Genomic DNA, 9,986 nt, shown 5'->3' with positions numbered 1-9,986 from the left:
AAGAAATTGCTTGATAAATTGCTTGATACCATCAAAATATAATATACTCTGATGGTATCAAAAAAGAACAAGGGATGGAACACTGACATAAATACACGATTGATACCATGAGAGTATATATATACTCTGATGGTATCAAGAGAGAAAAGACAGTGCTTAAGCGAAACTGCTTGATACCATTAGAGTATATTATACTCGGATGGTATCAAAGAGGAGCAGTGATGCTGGCTTGCGCACGACGTTATGCGCGAAATTAAAATGAAAAAAATGAGATAAAAGGGTAAATAGCTTGGATAATGAGTCTATTAAGAATAAATAATTTGGATTGGGTTCAATTTAAATAAACTCCACAATCGAAGTAAATTAAATTTCCAAAAGTAATGGTAATTGGTAACAGTTCAAAGAAGGCCGTCAAAGGTGAGGATAAAATTGTCATTTTTTATTACTGAGAATGACAGTGCATATGAATTAAGGAAATCTAGAAATTAATCCCTAGCTAAGAAACTGACAAGTGGAAAAAGTCTGTCATTATATTCAAATAATTGCAAAGTTAGCTCTTTCTTGTACCACCTGGTACAGTGAATAGACTATAATACCCTTTTTGAGATTCGACCCAAGTTTGATTCCTCTATTCCCTCACTGAGTTACTGACTCTCTCTGTCTCTTCTCCCCCAAAAAAAAACAAAATATCTCTGCTAAATTCTGGCAGTGAGAAAGAAAGAAGCTCATTTAGATTCTCAGCTGCCACAACTTGTGACGGACTTCACCTACAATTTAAATGCAAAACTACAATTTTTTTAAAAAATATTATTTTACAAATTTTAATTTTATACCCAAGCAATATTGAAAAAAATAAAATAGATTGAAGGGCATATTCTAGTTTTTCGCATTTCATACTGAAACTATCTGATGCGCCTAAGTTTTTCTATATGAACAATCATTAATTATTTATCAAAATATATTTTAACTATTAATTATTTCTTTTCTCTATATGAATGATAGCGATAGATTCATGAATAAACTCGAAAAACTTGAATACTTTTGACTGAACAGTCAAAAGTATTTATACAATGAGATTATCAATATCATAAGTACTATTAGTACTCTAAAATGAATATATATATATATATATATATATTCTTTACCTTGTTGGGTATAAATTTTTTAATTATTTTTTGCCAAACACAAGAATACTCTCATCACTCTTCCCTTACACCTCGAGCCCCTACTATCTCTTCTTAACTTACCTTTTGATTTTTTTTCCTCTCTCTCTATCTGAAATCTCCTACAGCATTTTTTACTCTTAGAAAAAAGAAAAGAAAGGGAAAGAAAACATCCTCTTTCACTGACACATTTTATTTTTTTTAATTTTCTCTCTCTCTTTCTTGTTCATTTGTTTGAGAAATTTTCTTTTGTAGAGGAAATGGCTGTGGCTATGGCTCTGCTGGTTAAGGCCAAGTGGGTATTCCCAATGCTTGCTTTTTTACCTAAAAACCTCTTTTTATGTTTCAATGGATTGTTTTGAAACCATCCTTAAAAGGGACATTTTTCGACTTCTTGTTTCTCTCTACAGTAGAATCTCTGTTCCAAAATAAACCAAAAAGGAACTTACTTTAACCCCTTTTCACCCCCCCCACATCCCTCCAAGAAACCACCTTTTTTTCAAGAATCTCCTAATTTTTGGTATCTTTTTTTTGCAAAGCTGTAAAACTGAGTGGTGGGGAGAAATGGGGTGTGTTGCATCCAAGTTAGAAGAAGAAGAAGAGGTAGTATCCATATGTAAAGAGAGAAAACAGTACCTGAAATTGGCTGTAGAGAGGAGGTACACACTGGCTGATGCACATTACAAGTACTGTCAAGCATTGTATGGGGTCTCAGCAGCTTTAAAACTCTTTGTTGCTCGACATTCGACACTTACTTCTCCATATCTCATCACATTCCCACCACCTTGCTGCCCTTCTTCTCCAAAAAAGGAGAATGTGGTTTCAAACCCCTTGTTTCTTCAGCAAACACCTTCTGAGCCAACCCAAGAAACCATTTGCTGTGGGCCATGCAACAAATCTACAACAACTCCATCAGATTCTTCTGAGGAAGAGAGAGAAGAGAAAGTCGTGAAACGGGACCACCACCACCAGCAGTCACAAGGTTATGGCTATTTTTACATGGAAATGCCTCAGATGATGCATTCACCACCAACAGATTTTGGTTGGGATTTTTTCAATCCTTTTAATAGTGTAAGGCCAGAGATGATTAGTGGGTATCATAGGATTTCTGAGGAGGATTTAAGGGCAGTGAGGGAGATAGAAGGGATTCCAGATTTAGAAGAAGAGGAAGATGAGGAAGAAGGGGATGGAATGAAGGAAGAGAATAAGGTAGTAGCCACTAAAGAAAAAGAAAATATGGAGCAAAGAGAAAATGGGACTGAAGTTGTACAAGCAGCAGTGCATACTGCTAATGTAAACCAAGAGGACCAGAAAAAAGATTTGACAGTTGTGGATAATCCATTACAGGGGAGGGAGTTACTTGAAGCATTGACTGACATTGAAGACCATTTTGTCAAGGCATATGATGCTGGCAAGGAAGTATCAAGGATGTTAGAGGCAAATTGGGTACATTCACAGCCTAATTTGGGGGAACCCAAAGGTAAATCATAGGAAATAAGTTACTGTCATTTTTTGAGTGAGACATTTCATTTTGAACTTCTTCAACAAAGTCTAATCTTTCATTGGATTACTTTTCTTGAAATATCTTCTTTTGCTTTACATGTTCCTCTTCAGTTGTTTTGGCTCCACTACTATTACCTGTTAAGAATATGTTGCCTCTGGGCTTACATGATAATCTTTTGCTTTACATTTATTGGCATCTGTAATTGGCCTTTGGTTCCACTAGGAAATGCTAAGAAGGATTTCTTGCGGTTGGTCTTACCCGATAATCTTTTTTCCTGGGAAAAAAGTGATATTTAATTGTTGAAACTCCTGTGTGACAATTTCGTTTCTGCCTTTCATCATATTCCTATGATGCTCATGGAGGTTTTGTGATAGATTATCCACCCATTGACCTATTGCAAAGTCAATTATCTATCTTTAGAACTTAATTCTGTCATGATTACTTCACATTTTTTTCACACTAGCTGGACAGTTGAGGATAAGAGAATAGTCTTTGGCTGGTCAGTGTTGGAAAGAGGATGTTCTGTTGATCAGGGTTTAATTGCTAATCTTATCTATTGTACCTAGTGGTGGAGTATGTTTGAGATTTCTAGGTTTCGTTTTTTTCTGAATTTGTTCAACTATTTCATGTATTCAGACAACTCAACGAAAATCATCCCAGCTATTACTTGGAAGTCTCCTGCATCTCGTTCACCATCGTGCAAGAGTCTTGTGGCTTCTAGTTCCAAAAGTTCTTCCACATGGACAGAATTCAAGAATGATCTATTTGATGACTATGTTGGAATGGGTTCTGGGAGTCATTTGCTGACGCTAGGAAGGCTATATGCTTGGGAGAAGAAGCTGTATGATGAAGTTAAGGTATATGCATATTGACCAAGCATACTCTCTTATTGAATCCTTAAAACTTGCTCTCTATGACAAGATACATTCTTCTGCAATAGTTAAGCCTAAACAAATCATATAAAATCTTCTGTCATACAAGAACACTATGAAGCCTGCCTCGCTTATGTCAATCAGCATTCTTGTCAAATTTACAGAAGAGTTTCACATAAATACGAATTGCTAATTATACTTTGAGATCTCTGATATGACCACCAGTTGGTTGTTATGGGACCTAGAGCATCTGTATTTGTCTGTACATAAGTTGGCATATGCTATCAATATGTTCAAGTACTTTCGGTATTAGACTGATACAAATCCTACTATAGGACCAATTCTTTGATTTTCTATTAACCACTCCTCATGGTTAAAACAATGCTTCAATTTCGTGCCAAGTCTTTACTACTATATTCAGTTGTCAAGTGCTGTCTTTATTTCACTCTTCATTTATCATTTTGGCTCAGTTCCTTACATCTAGACTCACCCTCAGGCTGGAGATAGCACTTGGAAATTATATGAGAAGAAATGCAACCAACTAAAAAATCATGATGCCAGAGGAGATGAAGGACGGACCACAGACAAAACTAGAGCAGCAGTTAAAGAACTATATAGCAGGATCCTAGTTACCATTCGAAGTGCCGAGACCATATCAAAAAGAATTGACGAACTACGAGATGAAGAACTGCAGCCTCAAATCATTGAACTGCTTCAGGGGTAATGAGGAGTTAGCTAGGTAGCAAAATATCACTTAATCCAAGATCTTCATTTACTGACTTTTTTGGACCCTTTTTTGTCTATTTGATACAGTATGATGAGAACTTGGAAGATCATGCTGGAATCCCATGAGATCCAGAACAAGATTATTTTCGACGTGAAAAGTTTCACCTGTCCCACATATGGAAAGTTCTGCAATGACTCTCATCGGCTTGCCACACTCCAGCTTGACGTGGAGCTTCAAAATTGGCGTGCTCGCTTCCAAGATTACATTGCTGCCCAGAAGGCTTATTTGGAGGCACTCCATGGATGGCTGTCCAAGTTCACAGTCCCTGAAGTTGAATTCTACTCCAAAAGTAGTAGTTCAACTCCAGCTTGTCGAGCTAATGGTCCTCCACTTCTCATGATTTGTCACGATTGGTTGTCTGCCATGAACAAGTTACCAGATAGAGCAGTTTCTGTTGCCCTAAAAGGATGCGGGAAGGACGTAAGAGCTTTGTGGGTTCAGCAGGGAGAGGAACAGCAACAAAAGCGAAAAGTTGACAGCATGTCCAAAGAATTAGATAGGAAAACACTGGCATTCCAAAAGGTAGAGAACAAGCTGTATGAGTTCAAGCTCACGGACCGAAGCTCAGAACTCGAAATTGATCATAGACCTGAGTATCTGAAGGAGAGGAAAGACTTGCTGGACAACTTCAGGAAAAGGGTTGATCTAGAGAAGGAAGAACACCAAAAATGCATGCAAGAAACTCAGAGGATCACTCTGAACGGCTTTCAGACTGGGTTTTGCAGAGTTTTTGAGTCTATAACAGAATTTTCCAGTGCAGCACTAAAAATGTACAATGAGCTACTAAGCATCGGTGATAAAACCGAGAATGTCGGTAACCCGCCATCCATAGAGAGCTCCCAAGCTGGTGAAGATGTCAAAAGATGACTTTAGTTGGTTTAGATTTCCTTATTTAATGCATAGGTTGAATTGTTAGTTTGTATATTATGGTGGCATCAAAGCAGCTCGCTGAGATGTAGTCACTTGTTTTCATGATTGAGTTTCTTGAAGGTCAAAGGACAGATTTCGTTGGACAGTTTTTGATTCCCATTTTCTTACATCTTAAGCGGCCATACTCCCAATAAACTAAATACATGAGCATTTTCTGGATTGTTCGTTAGGTCAAAGGTACTGAAAAATTGAGACCGTGCTTATCATCAAGCACATTACTGTGGTTTTTGGCTCAAAGGTGGTAATTGCCAGACATGTGATGAAGAAGTTCGACAGCAAGAAATAGAAATGGAATTACTTCATTACCGTTTGCATATGTAGACTTCATTACCATATGCATGAATTGAGAGCCAAAAAGAAAACCGTGTCTGAACTTCAAACTATTAGTTAGTCATCGAGAACACTATTAATTAAATTAAAATTAAGTCATTTTCTTGACCTGGCCTTTGTGTAACATCTAACCTTCAAACAGAGTTTAATCTTAAAAAGACAAATGACAACATACTCTAAATGGATTAATTTGCAAAGGAGTTAACAACTGCTCTTCACTGCAGGAGTCCCAGCCTGTTATAATCAATGTACCCTTCTGTGAGATAATAAGGAGAATCCGTCTAATCCCAATTAAAACATAGTAAGCCACAAATTTACATCAAACCGGGGATTAAAATACAGTTGATAGAAGAAGCAAAGCTGAGAAACTATACTAGCTTTATAAAACAAATATCAGAACTTTCAGAGTTATAGGAACATTCTTTTGTACATTTAACAAATTACTGGTCCTAGATAAGAACCTGAGGCAACAAATAACCACAGCCATTGCAGTAGCAGTTCATACAAGCCTTTGAGTTACCCTATATCAGATACAAAGAGACCAGAAATTGTGAAAAAAGTATAAATTCACTCACAACCGTAGCAGGAGTGTGTATACCCAGAAAGGGGACAATGTCTACTTGCAACCAATTTTCTACTGCTGAACCAACCACCGCACCAGCAACCAGCCCACCAATTGTTATCACGCTTGCTTTACCTGTTCAAAAGTAAAGGTCATGTCACTTCTACTCAGAAAGCCAATATCTAGTCCTACAAATATTTTTTTGGCAGAAATACAGTTTAGATGAAATAACACACTAATCTGAATCACAACTCAGTACAATTCCATGTTGGTATTTCCAAAGTCTCATTCGCATTATCCAGAAGCCAGTATGTCCCCACATATCAACTCCTTCAAAATTTCATCAGCTCTTATTTGGCTACTACGTATGTCATTACCATATTATATATAAGAATTATATCAACCTGTTTTCAATTATTAAAAAAATCATGGTCTCCAATCTCAACTACCTTAAAATGATTTCCACTTCTGCAAAATGGAAAAATTGTATAATGTGATCTTTCCTACCTATTTTTCAAATTCGAGATATAAACTTTAAAGAACCTACTTTATACTTTTTTTATATTCTTCAAATAATTGTACTGAAACAATTCTTCAGTTCATAACACTTGAAGAATCAGAAATTGCATGATACATATTCCTAATTCTCAACTTAATAACTCTCACCAAATCAAACCATCACATAGTGTTTTTTGAATTATAGGAAATATCAAAGGAAGTCTTCATCAAAGAGTCAACAACTTCAATTTAATGGGAGTATTAGGAGTTGAAGACCAAAATGTATGTTCATTATCAACGTGAAATCAAACCATCACATAGTGTTTTTTGAATTATAGGAAACATCAAAGGAAGTCTTCATCAAAGAGTCAACAACTTCAATTTAATGGGAGTATTAGGAGTTGAAGACCAAAATGTATGTTCATTATCAACGTGATAAATGACATAGATCCATAACTAATTAGAAGAAACACATTCAACTAATAACAATAATCCCAGTCCTAATAATAAAGAAAAAAAATGAAATAGCAACACAGGAAAAATCTGTGAATTATGTTGATAACTGTTGATGAGAAAGACACTACTTACACACCAAAAAGATTTTATGCATACTAGCATGTGCATCGAGACAAGGTCTCTTTTCCTTACAAGGTTAGAAATTGTAACTAGCTCTGGTTAGATCTATGAAATGCATATGATAAGGAATACAATCCGAGTTATGGTTTTCTTGGGAGTAAGTTGAAATTGTGAAAGCTTAAGTGATCCAAAGATAATGCTTAAGATACAATTAGTATAGAATGTCAATGAGCAAACTTAACACGTATAGGGGGCTATTATATACTTCAACTAACAACTTGGTCATTACTTTAGCATGACTGAAATCACATACTAATGTTTATATTTGGACTCTCAAATTTATTAAATCTAACCTAGAAGTGAAAAAAAAGAAAAGCAATCTATCTTCCTTACCCAACTTGACATTTTTCTTGGTCATGAAGTACAAGGTGGCCCCAAAGCTTGTGGCTAAGATTAGTCCAGGAACATCAGCTCCATAGGATACTCCTAAAGGTGTTGAGGCTCCATTAACATATGTTAAGACCATTAAGGCACCATAGACTCCTGCTTGAACACCTAGCTCTTTAGCAGCTGGTGCTTCAATTGCGACTGGTGAGCTCTTAACAGTCGTCTGCAGCCACTTGGGCATTGATCCCATCCCAGAAGCATTTGCAGCTTTAACATCAGCAAAGCGTACACTACTATCCACAACTTTTCCAGATCTCCTTTGTGATAAGCTTTGCATGAGAAGCATATCATATGCAGCCTCAACCTGAAAGTTGTTTTGAAAGGTTCCGCTTCTTGTAGTCAGTAACACAGACATATGGAGGAGGAAAAGGCAGAGTTTAATTTGAACTCAAAGATCTATTCTTTTCCTTTTAACAATTTTGACTTGAGGCTTATTTAAATAACTCCACCAAGGCAAATTTCAAATAGCTGGTCCCAATTATAAATAAGGAGGTAGGTTGACTGTCAGAATAAAATAGTCATAATACTCCATAATGAATCCTCTAGACATTTAATTTGCTAGAATGTGCAGAACAGATGAAAGGTTCTTCATATATCCCAGTAGTTTCGGACTGAGGTATAGCTGATTGATTTATTAATGACTACTTGACATAAAATAACAGATGATGGCAATTGCTGCAGAGACGCATATACTTTTCCAGTAAATTTCTATAACTACAACCAGTATCAGCAAGGCAAAACATAAATTGGAATGTTCCCACTGTTCAGTATATTAACTATTGTTCCAATCTAGTCAATTCAGTACAGGTTAAAACCCAAAACATTCACTAATACCTCTTAGCAATAAGATTTTCAAACAGAGCTATGGAGTTTCAAAATGCGCAAAAACATAGACGATAAGCAGGGAAGCTACTAATTATCATAAAAAAGGTAGTTAAAAACAACAATTCTACAGCAATTGAAGAAAAGATAAGAAGAATAAACTCTCCTACCTGCGCAATTGTATCTGGATCATCTTTACAAGACGAGATAATTGATTTTTTGGCACGAAGAATATCATCGAAGCTCGCACCTTCAGTGACACCTAGCAACTTCAGGGCATTCTCTACCGACATCTCGAAAGGAGCCGAATCGTCAGCTCTAGAACCTGCTTGAACGGCGGTATCCAGTTTCCGGCGGTGGGAAGCAAACGCCAGCCTCCTCCGCCGGGAACAATCGGAGTTCAGAAATTTCGGCAAATTAGCGGAGATTGGACGGCGGCGAATTGGAGTAGGCCGGGATGAACCGGCCGGGTCACTACCGATGATGGTACGGTTGGGCCGGACCGAGAGAGATGTGGCCATATTTTGTTTAGGCACAGTAAATATCTGAACGTGTGACTAATCCGAGCGTAGAAATAAGGAAACTAAACGGTTGAGGCAACACAAGTGTGTGTAATATGTGGCGTTTCTTGTTAAGCAACTGGTGATGTGTAAGTAAACTAATTTTTATTCTGGTCCACTAAGTTGGTGTTCATTCCGACTTCATCCATCTAGTTTGAAGGATCTCCATTCTAGTACTTGTACTTCAATAAATTTGTGATCAACTATAGAATATTGTTTTTTTTTATGCATGACGATTAGATAAATCGAATCTTTTGGACGATAGATTAAAGTACACATAAATTCATATCATTTTTTAGAAAAAATAATCGATACTCGCTTGAGCCTGGCTAATCATACTTCTTATTTTATTCCACATGATGGTTACAAACCAATGAACAATAACATAATTTAGTTTTCCCCCCATATTATGGTGTTGGTATAAATTTATTGAGATTACATTTAGAGGAAATTTTTAAAACAATAATTTTTTGGTATTTAATAGGACTCTCTAGCTACATTTTATTATTTATTGAAAATAAAAATAATTTGACTTGCTATTTAGACACTTTTTGTATTTTTATTTTATTTTTTACTTACTAGAATACAAGTAATTAAAAATAAATTGGAGAAAATTATGGGCTCCAAATAGGCGAATTCAATTATTAGTTTTCTCTCTTCCTCCATTAAGGAGCTTCAATCTTCTTCATCATCCTTCATTAATTATCTTTAATTCTTGTGTAAATGCAATTTGTTTATTAAAAATTGTGACTACAAAAAGGAGATCGATCCGAAAAATACAACAAGCATGCTTGTAGAAAATGAATATAACTAGAGAAATGATACATAAAACAAAAAGATGGTCTGATGATAAAAAATGACCATAGTTCAGAAAAGATACAAAACTGAAATGAAATACAAATCAGGTAGAATGAAATACAAATCTACTTGTCTAT

At 36.0% G+C, this 9,986-nt stretch overlaps 2 protein-coding genes across 2 annotated transcripts; one reads left to right on the top strand and one right to left on the bottom strand.

The window, feature by feature from the left end:
• Positions 1-1,187: 1,187 nt before the first annotated feature.
• Positions 1,188-5,341, top strand: LOC129885299 (protein ALTERED PHOSPHATE STARVATION RESPONSE 1-like). Its single transcript, XM_055959529.1, has 4 exons — positions 1,188-2,643; positions 3,304-3,524; positions 4,036-4,259; positions 4,353-5,341. Exons 1-4 carry the CDS (start codon positions 1,728-1,730, stop codon positions 5,191-5,193), a joined length of 2,202 nt encoding a protein of 733 aa, XP_055815504.1. The 5' UTR covers positions 1,188-1,727; the 3' UTR covers positions 5,194-5,341.
• A 606-nt stretch (positions 5,342-5,947) lies between these two features.
• Positions 5,948-9,095, bottom strand: LOC129885298 (protein CHAPERONE-LIKE PROTEIN OF POR1, chloroplastic). The gene is made up of 3 exons (XM_055959528.1): positions 8,662-9,095; positions 7,616-7,973; positions 5,948-6,283 (listed from the first exon to the last, which is right to left on the bottom strand). Exons 1-3 carry the CDS (start codon positions 9,010-9,012, stop codon positions 6,108-6,110), a joined length of 885 nt encoding a protein of 294 aa, XP_055815503.1. The 5' UTR covers positions 9,013-9,095; the 3' UTR covers positions 5,948-6,107.
• Positions 9,096-9,986: the final 891 nt, after the last annotated feature.

The sequence above is a fragment of the Solanum dulcamara genome, chromosome 4 (assembly GCF_947179165.1).
Source record: "Solanum dulcamara chromosome 4, daSolDulc1.2, whole genome shotgun sequence".
Taxonomy (NCBI): domain Eukaryota; kingdom Viridiplantae; phylum Streptophyta; class Magnoliopsida; order Solanales; family Solanaceae; genus Solanum; species Solanum dulcamara.
Note: the sequence above shows the minus strand (reverse complement) of the source record. Positions and strands in the feature narration are given on the sequence as shown.

Coding starts and splice junctions, on each gene's coding strand:
- LOC129885299 (XM_055959529.1), top strand. CDS start 1,728: ATGGGGTGTGTTGCATCCAAGTTAGAAGAAGAAGAAGAGGTAGTATCC. Junction 2,644..3,303: donor TAATTTGGGGGAACCCAAAG/GTAAATCATAGG, acceptor TCATGTATTCAG/ACAACTCAACGAAAATCATC. Junction 4,260..4,352: donor ATCATTGAACTGCTTCAGGG/GTAATGAGGAGT, acceptor TATTTGATACAG/TATGATGAGAACTTGGAAGA.
- LOC129885298 (XM_055959528.1), bottom strand. CDS start 9,012: ATGGCCACATCTCTCTCGGTCCGGCCCAACCGTACCATCATCGGTAGT. Junction 7,974..8,661: donor ATCCAGATACAATTGCGCAG/GTAGGAGAGTTT, acceptor AACAACTTTCAG/GTTGAGGCTGCATATGATAT. Junction 6,284..7,615: donor CAAGAAAAATGTCAAGTTGG/GTAAGGAAGATA, acceptor ACTTTTGAACAG/GTAAAGCAAGCGTGATAACA.